Consider the following 15,909-nt stretch of genomic DNA (forward strand, 5'->3'; position numbering starts at 1 on the left):
CGGTTGACCATTTAATTCTATTGATTTTTAATGTTTATTTTTTATTTTTGTTTTTTCAAATCCTTCCGGTTTTCATTGCGGCACACAACGCCGCTCGTATTATGTCTGTCTCGAATATATTATACCCGTATTGATCGTTTAAAAGCATACGGTTCGAAAGGTATATAATATTTAGAGAACATTTGTGGTTAACAAGATGGAATGGATAAGGATATGTATATTGAATAAAATGAAAAATATATTATCTTGTATGTACGTATAGGCATGGACCAGCATAAGTTAGGCCTGCAAATCACAATTTCGTTCATCGAAGATGCTTCCGGAAATCCCTTGCGATGATAGTATCAGATTGGGAATAGATTATCGTTCCCTACGTCACCCGTGCCCGTTGAGACACAGTTATTCTTTATGAGTAAAAGTACGTGCGAAAATCGACTTAACAAATAAAATTCTAAAAAAAAAAACAATGAAAAACCGCCTGCCTATAAACAGGTAAAATTGTCCACGTTTTACGGGTAAGTTTATCGAAACGACGCACGTTGGAAATAATAAAATTTTCCTTAATCTAATTTTTTTAATTCCGATTAGGTTAGTGGTACATTTTTCACAACTATAACTATTAGGTGTATGTTTAAATATTCTAGTCAAGTGCACGTGTTCGCTCTTCTTACAAAGGCGACCAAAGTGTACAGTACAATATTATTCTCGATTATTGAAAATCGGCTAGACGTGTTTAGTCAATTTTCATCCATCGCGTTCTACTTGTTAATCGAATAAAATATTCACGTGTCCGGTGCGCTGGAGTTCAGTAAAATGGACACTATCGAATATGACATGTTCATCACCTGAAAACAATCGTAAGACTCATTAATTTAATACATTTTTTCACTTTTCCAATAGTTATTGTTTCATATATTTTAACAATATTTTATTTTATCCTATAACAATAAACACTGTAATATTTATTTACCTAAATAGTAGTTTAAGTAATTTTAAACAAAAATAAGATACTAAAAGGTCAAAGTAATACATATCTCTCTCTTTCTCTCTCTCTCTCTCTCATTCGCATTACGATTTTTTAAGACTTTTTGTCGCCACCGACTCATCTCTCTACTCTTCCCGATTTTATACTTTTTCTTCTCAATTTAGTATACTTAGTTTTTCTAAGTCCTGCTTTATTCCATCGCTTCTTCGAAATAATACGTAGCGTTTGAAAATGTTAAATATTTTATTCACTACCGGTTCAGTTTTTTCAGCATATTTTCTCAGGTATTTTTTAAATTCGTGATGTCTAATTCACTTTTTATTTTTTCAATAGGTGTTTAATATTTAAAATGAATTTATATACCTATATATGTATATTGTTTTTTTTCTCATTATTTTCAACGAGAATTCCGACATTAGTACACGTGTACAGTTTCTCGACTTGATTCATTCGATTGCTTTGTTTTATTTATTTATACGTAACACACTCTTGACGCCTAAGCGCTTTTTTTTTTCGCCCAAAGGGCTTGTGAATGTAAATAAGTCCCAAGGATTATTTTACGTATTCGACTGCATTGACAACGAATAAGGCTTTGGACGAAGTTGTTATACATTTATGCAAAACGTTAATGCACATGTACGTTGCGCATCGCGTATTGTATATTATATATTTATGTGAAGAACGTGGCTACGAAATACTCACCCTAGAAAACATTTCCAGATTTATAATGGAGGTCGGTGATACTTTCATCATTCGATTATGGGATGAATTCATGTTCATGGCCAGAAGCAAAGTTTTCTTGAACTTTAAATCCATAACGGTCCAGTTACTACCGTACAGTCCGAGATTCACCTGAGATTTCTATTGAAGAACAAAATGTATACGATTTATCTTAAAACATGCGATACAGCAACAAAACCTTCATTTGTGATTGTTTTCGCTATAAAATATACGAGAGAATGTTTATTTTTATCTTTTACCGCAATTTCGATGTAATTGAATGCGTAACAATAAATGTAGAGTTCGATCAAGAGCGATGCAAGGCCGGACATGAACTTCATAATCGGCGCTGATACAATTGACCAACCCATGACGTACAACTACTCGTAAAAAGGTAAGTAAAGAAACGAGATACACATTTTGAAAATGGTTTTTGACGAGAGAATATTATTATTTTAAAATAACCAAAAAAAACGCTTACCAGTGCGATGAGAAATATCAAACCCACTACTGAGTTCGAACTAGTGGCTATTTGGGCTAAAACCACCGGCTGAACGATGTTGAAGAAGTCATCGAATTTACTAAAAACACGGTAAATGTTAAAAAAATAAATAAATAAAGTTGGCTTACACCTCGATAAATGTTTCGTTTTTAATTATATAGTTCAACGAAGGACGATGTCGAAATATTTAATTATTTTTGAAAACGTTCACCTGTGTTGTGTCCCGGAATATTTAGTACGCCTTTGAACAAGGAACAAGTCGTTTAGTAATGACTAATGGAATATTTAATTTATACATAATTAACACATTAAAAAGTGACATTTATGAACAGAAATGTTGTAAAAGTAGAAACGCCTTGTTTGGGCATAAGCGACACCAATGAAAATTGTGATTACCGAGTTATTTCCTATATTTATCATCTTTTATAACGTTTTATTTTTTCATTTTTTTTTTTTTTTTCACGACCGTTAATAATAAAATCACGCGATACGTTGCGTACACTCACTTTATGATATTTTGATTGTCGTTTATGTGAATGATTAAGTCATCGATGAAAGTCAATTCGGTGTCGCGATTTTCTGCAGGACGAATACCTGCGGAAACCGTGAGAACGTCGTGTTATAAAATAATATATATGCACGTTTGAGAATTATTATTATATTTAAAATACGGTAAACGTTCGAAATCGTTTTGGCTGAACGCTAATCGTTGGAATCACCGTTGCGTGGTACAAACGGGTTGTTCGAGCGCCCGGTAATGGATACGATATGCGGAACGTGTGAGATATAAGTTAGGTTAGCACTCGACGACAGTTCGATCGCCGAACAGAAGCGGTGAAAAAAAAGTCGTTATACCGCGGTATTTTTCCACCGGTATACCGGTGCGTCGACGGTTGTTTCGTTGTCGTCGCGCTGGTCACGTTTAAATGTTAGACGCACACCTGTTGCAGAGCAATAACACTCGTATATTGTCTACCGTGTCGGTGCAACGCAAACGCGCGGGTACACGCGAGATGAGTGTTAGTCTAATTGTCCTACAATTGCTTCAAACGCTTCCTCAAAGTAATTCGTTCACACTTACTCCGCGATGTCGCGCCTCGTCCACATACCCGGTTCGTTCTTACCCCGCAGCATTCCACATGTTCCATTCCACTGGTCCACTGCTCAGTGCCACGTCTACTCCGTGTCGTCCATTCGCTCTCACCCCCTAAGCGTCTCGTCCGTTCCTGACCCTACCACCTGTACGCCTTTCGCGGCGGGACGAGGAAAACGCGCACATTAGGCACTGGCATGAAATCCGAATACGTGCATTTTCCGAGTGTCCGGGCGTTCGAATCCCGGTTTTTGGATTTGCTCTTTACGCGACTCGTGATCGTATTCGATCTCCAGTAGAAAAAAAAAAAAAAAAAAAAAAACGATTGCGATCCAGACCTGTTATCATATTGCGTTTTATATGGAGCGCTCATCAGTGAACTCGACGGTTTTTTAATTATTTTTCGTCGGTCGCCGAAACGAACCGTCGACAAGAAAACGACAAGAATTTATTCGCACGTAAAAACGATCCGTTCAACAGCCGAACGTGACCGAACGACCTGGTGTACGTACGGCCGGGGCTGGTGGACGGGGCTCGGAGCCGGATGCGGCGGCGGTCGCGGTGCCGGCCCAGCGACTCGTATCCGGCGGCCATGGTGCGGAACTGGGCGTTGAGCACGAAGCACATGGTGACCATGCAGCTGTCGAACAGAAGCCAGCTGATGACGTTGAACGTGCATATGAATACCTCCATGGAGTAGATGAACGCCCAGACGGGCGTGTAGTTGTACACGGACTCGGTCATGGCCGGGAACCACAGGTTGTCGATGGTGGTGCGGTACTGGCCCACGGTGCCGTCCGGCTTGGTGATCGGCACGTACGGGTCCATGAACAGCGGCATGGTGCTCCAGATGATCAGCGTGCTGAAGCTGAGCACGGCGAACGTGCGCAGCAGCACGGCCAGCGTGGCCCGGCACCGGTGCAGCGCGGACGGGTCGCGCGCCCCGCACACCGTGTACCGGTACCGGGCCACGTCCAACACGGCCCACAGCTGGTCCGCTTTCATCACCAGCACGTGGCCCTTGAGCACGCACATCAGCCCGTTGAACACCATCACGGTCATGTACGCGAACCGCCGCAGGTCGTTGAGCGTGAAGAACAGCCCGACGATCTGCACCGACTGCAGCGCGAACGCCAGCGCCACCCCCGCCCTGTACGCTAGCCGCAGCCTATCGCCCGACCGCCTGTCCGACGGGTTCAGCATCTGGTACAGCCCGATGGCCCTGAACAGCCTCAGGTCGGCCACGGTCGCGTCGTCGTCCACGGCCTCCCGACCCGCTCCGGCCGCCGTTGCGTCTTCCGCGGACATCGACTACGGCGTCCGCGTCTGGCCACCAATCTTACGTCCTGCAACCGTCATCGGGTCAGAGACAACCATCCCGTCCGAAAGCGCTTCCCGTTACGGTCACAAGGGTCTAGGTTACAGCGGTCAACCGGGAGGGTGACTAACCCCTCCGGTCGATCGACGACCAACGTCTTTCCTATCGCCACCCCTAACGTAGATATAAGTGTCATTGGTTCGCCGTATGCATGTCGAGACGATATCATCGCGTGCGCCAAAAATAACCCCCCCGCTCACGACTGAATAAAAAGGACCCCCGTGCCATTGTTCCAAATGAAATGTGAGTACGTAAATAAACAGTTTACTTTTACAGAAATACATTAAGTAAGGTATTTTCGTGATATTATTTATTGAACGTATAAGGCAATTTTCAAGTCAACCGTATAATGGCGATTTAGTTTGTACGTTTAACAAATAATATCACGGAATTGCCTATGCCTAGAAAATGTATTTTACCCTAAAGGTTATTTTAATCGATTTTATTAACTTTCTTTGTACCTGATGATCAATTTTCATTTCAAAACCGAGGTCGTACATTGATAAAAAGGAATTTATATTTAACGATTTAAATTATAACACAGTCAAATACAATAATAAAAAAAAATAAACGCGTTAAAATTTGTCCTTATATCGGTATTCTGTATATGATAATGGTATAATATAAATATACGTAATGTTGAGTTGTTACGGGTTCATAATGTAACACCCACAAGATTCGAACTCTAGTCCATTTTTCCATTACGCATTTCGAAATGTATAAATTTTGTCTATGTGTACACTCTACGTGGGAATTTCATAGTGAAATTATGAAAATAGCGCAAAGGAACTCGCATAGAAAACTTCCATATGCAGAAATTATCGATGAACTCACTAATCTTAGAGCGAAAAGATCAAAATATACACCTCGATCAATGATAACTAATAAAAATAAATTGTTTGATTCGAAAAATTATTAAAGTTAAAGGTTTATTTTGAAAAAAATATATCATCGCGTTAAATTTGCAATTGGTAAAAAAGCATTTTTTTTTCTAAGTTTGCCAGGGGCGCTAACGAATTTACTTGCGCCACTGAGTACTTGGTACTCGTGTCCGACCGGTTTTCGATCGCGGCACAATGAGATGGTTGCAGTTGGATTTGGAAAGAAGATTGGACAACGAGATCAATAACGCGACCGGTCGTCGGAAGAACAAAGAAAATGTTTGTGAATGTACCGGATGGCCGATGTCGATAATAAATACCGAACAACGCGATGTAATAATACGCGAAATTACTGTGGAAAAACATAGATTTACAAGCAGTAAGAATTTCGTTATTTATTTTATTTTTTTTTTTTTTAACGTGAAACGCATCAAAACAATAAATAAATATACGTATCCGTGTTGCATTAGTACGAGAATAATTTTTCACTTACTCAGTCGAAATGTGACGATGCCGCGAGAGACTGGCGAATAATATTATGCGCTCTTCTAGGGCAACACTTCTTACAGCAGTGAGTTGCGATTTTTTTTTCCCCCGCCGTATTCGGTCATCGATCATCGAACACATACGGTCTGTATGCGCATTAATGTTTTATCGTCTCTCGAACATTAAATATTCCTTTTCCGCCTTTGATCTACGGCGCAAAATAATATGCAGTGCCCCTCCCCCCTCCACCTCTCCGTTCGTCATAAAAAGTCGAACACCTTGACATTTTTCCATGCCGTTTTTCACGCCGTCGGAACAGTACTGCGGATTAATATTAAAATATTGATACCGGTTAATTGTATCGATCCCGTCGCGCGCCCCACCGACGTACGCGAACGGGAAAACAAATAAAAAAACAACTCTTGTCGAATCAACCGCGCGCGGAAAATGTCTTCAGGCGTCACCCCGAGCGTTCGCGGATACACTACTTCGTACACCATTGCGGCGAACACGCCAAACTCACCCGACGGGATCAGCTCCGCAGCACGTCCTTTGGATCCTCGGGGATCCGTTTAAGGCGCTCCAAACGTTCGAATGGAATAATCTAACATTTTGTGGAAAATACCGTGAGATTGGGTTCCGCCTGTGACGGTGTTCATGGCGGTTCCGCGTTAATGATGCAACGATAAAACGTAATCGACACGCGGACACGGCGAAACGTACCGGAAAAGAACAGTTTAACCGGCAAACATTAGTCTCTATCGTACACGACGAGTTGTACACCGTACGCGCAAACCCGACGACTGAACCGCTGAGATGCGTTATAATATCCAATGCGCACCACTCGTTTACTCGGTTTATCGCGAACTCGTAACCAGCGACGGTGCAACATTGTTGCGTGTAGGATACCGGACGCTGAAAGATTTTGAAAAAAAAAAAAAAAAATTCCTTATCGAAAAACTTTATTGTTCATACGTGAACGATGTTACAATTGTATACGTGCGTCAATGTACTACAACAACGTAATGTAGATAGCATACAGCATAAAAATTTTGCTCCCTCCTATAAGTAAAAGCTTGTGTTTGAGGCAAGAAGTTCTTATATTAGCCAATCTCTATACAACTTCTGACCTCTAACACAAGCTTTTATTTATTATTAACAGTAGATGATTTAGTTGATTAACCCTTTACGGAATTAAAAAATAATAGTGATATAAAATGATTATAAACATGTTTTGAGAACTGATTAATGCTGCTAAATGCTAACAGTGAGCATATAATGTTTTTACAATGATAAAATATATAATAAATAGATAAATAAAAGATCGGCTTACACTCTTTACAATATTTTTATGATACATACATTTTACGTTTTACGCATTCAAAACGTGATTTATACCGTAGGTAGTCATATCTAGATAGGATTTAACGACTGTCGGTGACACCAGCTGCTGTTAATATTTCACACTTTGTGTTGAACAGAAAGGATTAGTTTTTCTTTCTTTTTTACCAAACAACAACCTCGGAATCTCGTGAATAAACTCAAGTTTTGACGTACTAATAGTAATACAATTACCGTCTCGGCAGTTCGACAGTAAAATGTTCGCGTAATAACAACTGTCGAACCATACATTACCATAACGTATAAGAGACAATTTTAAACGGTTATAACGTAATGTTGTAGGTACCTGTGTTGATGTTCAACAAAAACAGTAATAATAATATTGTCTGCCACCGTTCTTGTACGCGTCGCATACATAACCTATTATAATCGTAGGAATAGGACAATATAAATCTAACGCCATCTATCGAAATTATTTACAAAAAAACGAAACTGAGTTAAAACTAGTACTAAATTGTTCGCTGAAGCTTAAGCGTTAATATTATTTCTTTTGAAATAAAATATTTCACTAGTTTTGTATAATGCAATGCGCATAATAGTTTTTTTTTTTTTTTACTGTATTAAATAATAATTATTATGTTTAACAGCGAACAATAATATTCTGATAACCACAGAGGAAATCAAAAAAAAATATCTATTTTATTCTTTAGTTGGTATATTATTTTAATAACATTTGTACTTATTCAGTCAGAACACCAAGCGAAACGTATTTTCTTTCTGATGATATCGGAAACTTACACGAACGATAGGTGGAGTAAAATTAATTTTGAAATATTTTTTTTAATTTTTATATGAATATTGAATGATATTAAATACTTATATGATTGATACATTAAAAAAATTAAACAATATTGTCAGTGAATCAAAAAAGAAGCCCTTCTGGTTATTTTCATGTCTATATTTAAGATTTCGATTAGAAATTTACTCCAATCGTAACAGTCATGAAAGGCATACGAAAACTGGTACCTGGCCAATATATTTAGAGGAAGCGAGATATTTTATTAATTTTTGACCATTTCCTGAGTAATTGAAAAAACTGAGAAATAATTATGAAAACATTTAACTGAGTTCGTGTTACGAACTTGCTAACACCAATTATCTTTTCAGGAATTATTCGATAAGATTAAAGAAATTACATTTTATAAATATTTCATAATTTTCAAAAAAATATGCTAATTGTAAAGACATACGATACAATTTTCGATTAAAAGTTAAATATAATGAATAGTTACGATATTAAAAAGCATTTTTGTAATATTTAATGACTAATGATAAAATCAAAGCTATTATAACAAAAAAAAAATTAGTATCTGTATTTGGGGTTAAAGAATTGATCCAATTATTTTACTATTTACTAATTACTCGCTAGTTGAAATATATAAGAATAAAGTAGTGTTATGACATTTCGTAGAGTTTTGTACTTAATAAAAATCAAATAAAAACTAATTGTTAACTGGTTCAAATGAAATACAATAAATAAAAATATAAACAAGTATGATTTATAAAATTTGTTTAGTAAACAATACAGCTTTGTTATTTCTTTACCGCATTTAGTTTTGAATTTAATATCACGGTATCTTGACTTAGAATTTCAACGCTTTGATATAATATTCAATCAGTTCGATTTCTTATTATCATAATAACCGTAGAGCTACTATACTTGTATATTTTATATATATACTTTATAATTTGTAAGTTAATATATTTCAAGATGAATAATAACTGCATTCAATCTAATACACGCAAAGGAGAAAATAGACTTCTGAACATTGTAGATCAATCGCAATTGATTAAACCGGATTCAATGATTTCGAATCATAGTGAAATGATAGCTCAGCTTAAAGTGAAAATCGAGGTTCAGCAGGCGACTATCAATACATTATTGTCAGAAATGAACGAAATCAAAAGTATCTGATTGTTAAAAGCTCTTAAAATTACAGAAATAATATCCAATTCTAATGTATTATAATAGCATAATATTCTTTTGCAGTTAATTTTCAATTTCAAAGTAAGTTCAAGGACGACGAGTTGTCCCATTTAAGAGAAAAGTGTTCAAAGTTTCAAAGTAGAGTTAAAGAATTAGAAGGTATATAACCAATTATAGATTTAATAAATAATTTATCGAAATCTATAAATCAATGTACATTGTAAGGTAAAACAATATCAAACAAACGTTCTTTTCAGATAATTCGATTAACAAATTAAATATTGATCGCCTTCAAAATTCATCAGAGAAATTAACCAAAGAAAGTAAGTCAATGCAGAAAAAAATCAAATAATTTGTTACTGAAAATAATTTTTTGATGTCAAAATTAATTGATGAACTTATAAATTGTCCAGGAGTATCGTTTGATGGAAACGAAAGTGATATCAGCGAATTGAATGAAGCTGATAAGAGTGAAAACAAAGAAAACGACTATTGCGAGGAATTTACTGAAATAGATGAAAATACTACTACTACTATCGCCGACGTCGTTCTGACATTTTTCACATATTTCTTAGGTTTTTTCTTTATATTATTTAATAGAATTTTTTCTTATGAAGGTATCAAAAAAACCTCTGGTGCGATTGATGTTCAGCAAAGTCAAATACACGAATTGGCTGAATTCGATGAAAAGCTGTCTGTAGCCACCGCCATTGATAGTATTGGCCACAAAACTACAGAAGCCAACCAAGTCCAGCCACTTCGACTGAGCAAAGAATTAAAGGAAAACAATCAGGATAATATGAATTGCGTATCGATTACAAGGACTACCCAGATAGATCACGAAGTAAATTTAATGGACAGTGCGAATTCTACATCCACTAAGGAAAATATCTGCAATGTAACTAATACACTCACGGGTCACAATGAGAAGTTAATTGCTGTCCAAATACAGGATCAAATAGAGACCGTCGATACTACTAGGAAAAATCCTAAGTATAAAAAATAAAAAACAAAATTATATTAAATAGAAAAAATACGTAATATTATGTTTATTTTCAGACAAAAACTCAGAGAAAATAAATTAGAAGCATATTTCAAATCTGATCCGATAGGCGCCCTGCAAGAACTGTGTAGGTCTCGAGATTGGATACTTCCGAAATATCAGTTTTTTAAAGAAGGTGATAGCAGGACGTTCACATACTCGGTTGTGTGTACTGTATTGTCATTCACTGTCAGGGGTAAGTGATTGAAATAACATTTCTGTTGATGTTCGATAAATTATTAATGTTCATTTTTACCGATTGAAGTCAATGGTGTGCATAAAAAAATTGGCAAACGACAAGTCGCTACTGAAATGTATCACAAAATAAAAAATTTTACCAGTAGTAAAGTTGATTTGGCAAAATATGTCTCTGAAATAAATCCCAGAGGTAATGGGATAGTCAGCGATGAACGTGTTTTCACGTCTGCGGGATTCTACTCGAAACCGGACACCACAGATGTCGTTGACGCACCAGTATTTACTTTAGCTGATGAAACGGAATGCATAAAAATTAACAAAGATTCAGCATTTAAAACGTGCAATGAGGTCTTAAGTCACCCAGCGTCACTTAAAGAACACGATAATGGTCGTCCTATCGTCATTTCAAAATGCCTTAATCGCAATGAAAATCACGAGTCATCTGTAAACGAATCGGTTATCGTCAATGAAGACAATAAATCATTATTTGCTTCTGTAGACGCCGATCTCGTCGAAAGATTTCGACTATCAAATAATCCTGGTTTGCGTAAATTGAAGGTAATTACATTTGTTTTATCTAATCGTAACCATGGCATACGAGTGATACGTACAATGTAAAACGTGATTTATGTGTACAATTGTTATTATGTCACAGGAAATTAAAACAATAGACATGCTTACGGTTCCATCGAATGTTTTGTTTTTGCATCAAATCGCCAGAGAAGAAGAGCTAATATTGGATTATGAACTTTTCGAATGTTGCTCACTAACGATTAGTACGATTTCCATACAGACGTTCATAGTGTAACATTAAACAATATTATTATCCATATACTTACAGGAAAAGATTTTACGGGTATTCAACTTACGGTAAACCATTGTGCACTAACGGTCGTTGGCTTCGGTGAAACGATACTTGAGAGTCAAGAAGATGCGGCTTACGAGTGTTTGAGTCGCTTCAAATCGATTCTAGAATAATATTCTAGAAGTACGATCAAAGCAGTAGATTTCTCCAGTAAGTTTATATAGATTATTATAAACGAAAATAATACTTAACCAAACCTATAAAATCGCTCATTATCTATTACGATTTACGTTAAGCGGCCCAAATTCAAAATTGAAAGTATTTTTTTACACCTTATATGTTAAATTTCTTTGTAAGTACTAATATTTACAATTGTATAATAGCAGTGTGGCACGAGCGGATTAAACGGGATTACTAAAATTCATCGATTGTATGCGTTTGGATTATTCTGCTCAACAATAAGATCCGTTAGCATTTAAGACCATCAACATCAAAACCATATAAAAACAATACAAATTGAAAATATCGCTAAACCCATTATGTGATCATTCAACCCCCTTAGGGTAGAATATCTCACTTCTTATCGATATCTACTTGTAATAATTTAATCACTGTTAACTATAATAATGAATTGTTAAATAACACTGTTATTGAATAAATGATAGTCACTATTCACATTTGTAATTTATTTCATAGATATATTATGCAAATAATAAAAATATCTGCAATTCATCAATACTATTTTAAATTTTTATAATAAATATATTTGGACGTTATCTAGATTATCATTTGAATAATTTTATCTAGATAGTCCCAACACTAATGAAAACACATTAATCATCAATTTCTGCGATTTCCTTGTACGTCCCAGTAAAATATATAAAAATCGTTGGTTTTTAGTACAATTTCCAACACGAATGTTAATACTGGAAACGCGGGTAAAAATAATAATAATAAAAAAAAAAACATTTGATGCATTTGTATAGAAAATTAATTTAATCATACATATAAGTTGTACACGGTAATATTGTGATAATATTATCATATAAGAATATTAACATCAATTAATTATATAACTATTTATACGCTTTCGGACGAAGAGTTTATTTTTCTCTGAACGATTTCTACCTATGAACTTGTTCCGTCGTAGACGATTGTTGGTTCAAAAAGTTGTTTCCCACTTGGTACTGAGAAAGCGGTTGGATTTGCTAAAAGTTCTTAAATATTTGTTTTTCAGTCGAACTAGAGATGAATTGTTGCTGATTAGCTCCTTCGTTATTTATTCCCGCCGACGGCTGAACATTATTTAATGCTCTAGATATCATGATCTAAAATCGAATTTCGGGTTTTGAAAAATTGAATTAGTATTATTTTATGTACGACTTGGGAAATATAGTTTTAACAACTACACATGTTTGGTGATAAATTATTTTTTTTTATTGAAAACAGAATTCCGCAATGTTAAGCCCGAAGTTCGAATACTGCAATCCGTAAACCTGAATTTCGGAATTTTGAAATCCTATTTGTCGGATTTTTGGAGAATTCGCATTTAACTCCCGTCACTACTACGCGCGTGTCTGTGCAATTTTTGTCTCGCGTTCAATCGATGGAAATCAAACTTCTTGGCACGGAGACTTTTCAATAAAACGAATACATTCATTGCAATACATCAATTAATGGATGCAGTAACGTAACTGGGAAAAAACGTAGGGGAAGCAATATAATATATTTGTTATTACCAAAACCCTGACACCCCTCCCCCTCAACAGTTAAAACATATTTTTATTGTATGTAATTTATACACTATATCTAATTGTTTAGTTTTACATAAATCTTTTAACTCATTTTATGGTTTAGATAAACATAAATTGTAGGTAGCATGTGCTAGGTAACAATATTGTTAAATAATATCCGTAAGAGTTCATTAATAAAAGGTGCTCTTTGTACTGTTGGATTATCTGGAGGAGGGCAAAATTATGTCTTAATCTCTCAAAAAAATTGTCAAAGAGGGCACTTCCTCCCCCTTGCCTCCCATAATTACGCCACTCAATGGATGCGTTGATAACTATCACTGTTAACACGTTAGTTTCCTTACGTCAAGTACACGTCTGAGAAAAAGCGCCAAAACCGTCGACGACGTGTATCCTGACAGTGGCGTAGCAAGGATTTTTAAATGTGGGGGGGGGGCTAACCACTTTTTTGGATAAGTAAGGTAAGAGAGGATATGAAAATTCACCCTTAACCCCCCCCCCACCATCTACCACCAAGTTTCCAAACGTAATTCAAGCATTTTAGTATAGTTTTAAAAATATTTATTAATATATAATTTATAATAATAATAATAATTTTGGTTGCAGTGTTCTGTCACTTGCTCCACTTTGACAGCTGCATCCTCTTAGGCGAATTTCTGGAAAATTCAGTTATTATTTCACTTTCATTGAATTGCTCTTTTTTATTTATATAAGCTATAGCTAACCCATTCAATCTGTTTTCCGACATGGTGCTTCTTAAAAAAAATTTTAAGCGATTAAGTGTTGAAAACGTTCTTTCCGGAGTGAAAGAGGTAACGTGGCGAATAATTTTAAAAGTATTTTAATATTAGATCGAAGATTGGTGCGATGAGAGAGTGAATCAAGAGCAGGATTCGGTTTTGGAATAGTATTTTGACTTCATTGTTGCCTCCATATGAACAGGTCAGCTCTGATTGTAGATGAGGTATTATCATGGAGATCTTGGACATATATTTTAGCAGCTTTTATAATATTTTTATCGTCATACATATTTAAATTGGCCGGAATAAGTCTTTCAAGTGGCATAACATCAATAATCCTTTGATTAAAACGAACATCCATTGATTCAATTAAATAATCAAGATACATTATACATATAAACACGGCCCATGGGGGCGCTATAGCCCCCTTAGCCCCCCCTTGGCTACGCCACTGTATCCTGACCCGTTCGGTTCGAGAATACATACGCCGGCCGCATCGTTCGGAAACCGTCGGCCCGTAACGCGCGATTCGATTTTTTTTTTTATTCCGACGAAAATGCAATTGTCAGACATAGTCTACACAGAACCGGCGCGCGAGTCGATAAGAATTGCTTTTCTCTCCTCCGGACCCGGACGTCCCGTTTCTAGTGGAATCTTTAAGGAAGAAACCGAACGTCAAAACGTTAAACCTAAAGCGATTAAAGTGACAAGAAGTCTGTGAATTATTTTTATTTATCATTTATTGAGTGTACAAACATAACGTTTGTTTTTATTGAAAATTTTCAACCGCACATTTTGAAATCCTTACACTGTCTGGTCAAGACGTGTTACGTCCAATGAGTTCCTCGGAAACGACGATCGCACGAAACAATGGTTTTCGAGTTGAACAAGTTGGCAAGTTTCGAATACGGTTAATTTGTATCTATCGTATATCGTATCGTTGAGCACCAGGAGAAGTGCAATATTCGTACCGATCCGACTGTTCAGTTTTTAAGCCGCTTAAAATTAATATCTTTGACGGATCTAACATGATATATGTTTACACTGCGGTGGTCACGTTCCACGTACAGCGCATTTTTTTGCGGTCGAAATACAAGGTAACAATTAAAAATGTATTAAAGAAAAATTACTGGGCGAGTAATCGCATGATCACTTCGATGTGCACAGAATGATTTATAACGTTGGATTTCGCGAAATGATTAATCTTTTAGGAAAACACATCGGAATGGGTACGATGTAAAACTATTTTTAATTCCAAGGCATGTATATGTAGCTTTATAAAAAAAGCAATTATTTACACAATTATTGCATGTTGCATTTTTTAGTGTAACGTTAATTAGAAGACATCTGAACAGATACCGATGCTCTAAGCTGTAACTTTATATTTAATCACCTTATAATGAGAGTTTTGTGTTAAAATTTATGACGCACTACATGAATGTTGTGAATTTTTAATTTTCAACAATTCGTACTTGCAATTACATATAAATCGCACAAGTCCGGTGTTTATAAATAGAAATAAAATAAAAACCGTTTTCGTTCGCCAGACATACTGGTTAAGTGACAATGATCGAAACGATATACGTAATGTAAATCGGTACCTACGTGCAGTTTCCTTTTCCACGGAGTGCCTATCAATATAAATAAAACAGCTTGATAATAAATGGCAATACCGCGGTATCTACGATCTGCGGTTGGATTATTGATTGGACGATTCATAATTTAAAACGAATACAATAAATTATTTCCGCTAACAAAATAAGTATCATCTGAATTATTTACGGAACTATTTTCCTCGTTGTAAACTCGTTCAAGCCAGATGTACGATATGGGGTAGTACATAATGTCAACTAGTAGACATTTATTTTTGTACCTGCCGGTTATCGAACACATTGAAAAAAAAAAAAAACAAGTTTCTTATATACGTATTACACACATTTATTTTTGATAATTACGAGTGTTTAACGGATTAACGGAGAAAATCGAATCGGACCGAGGGC

General features: G+C 36.0%; 2 protein-coding genes across 2 annotated transcripts; one reads left to right on the forward strand and one right to left on the reverse strand.

Moving 5' to 3' along the window:
- Positions 1-585: 585 nt before the first annotated feature.
- Positions 586-6,834, reverse strand: LOC112682880. The gene is made up of 7 exons (XM_025553642.1): positions 6,569-6,834; positions 3,813-4,646; positions 2,714-2,801; positions 2,187-2,286; positions 1,966-2,085; positions 1,688-1,846; positions 586-845 (listed from the first exon to the last, which is right to left on the reverse strand). The coding sequence occupies exons 2-7, from the start codon at positions 4,606-4,608 to the stop codon at positions 783-785; spliced, it is 1,326 nt and encodes a 441-aa protein (XP_025409427.1). The 5' UTR covers positions 4,609-4,646; positions 6,569-6,834; the 3' UTR covers positions 586-782.
- Positions 6,835-9,157: 2,323 nt separating this feature from the next.
- On the forward strand, positions 9,158-12,093 carry LOC112682879. Its single transcript, XM_025553641.1, has 9 exons — positions 9,158-9,353; positions 9,437-9,532; positions 9,631-9,696; positions 9,787-10,366; positions 10,433-10,611; positions 10,681-11,171; positions 11,269-11,389; positions 11,455-11,628; positions 11,802-12,093. Exons 1-8 carry the CDS (start codon positions 9,158-9,160, stop codon positions 11,589-11,591), a joined length of 1,866 nt encoding a protein of 621 aa, XP_025409426.1. The 3' UTR covers positions 11,592-11,628; positions 11,802-12,093.
- Positions 12,094-15,909: the final 3,816 nt, after the last annotated feature.

The sequence above is a fragment of the Sipha flava genome, unplaced genomic scaffold (genome assembly GCF_003268045.1).
Source record: "Sipha flava isolate LNK unplaced genomic scaffold, YSA_version1 213_pilon_pilon, whole genome shotgun sequence".
Lineage (NCBI taxonomy): Eukaryota > Metazoa > Arthropoda > Insecta > Hemiptera > Aphididae > Sipha > Sipha flava.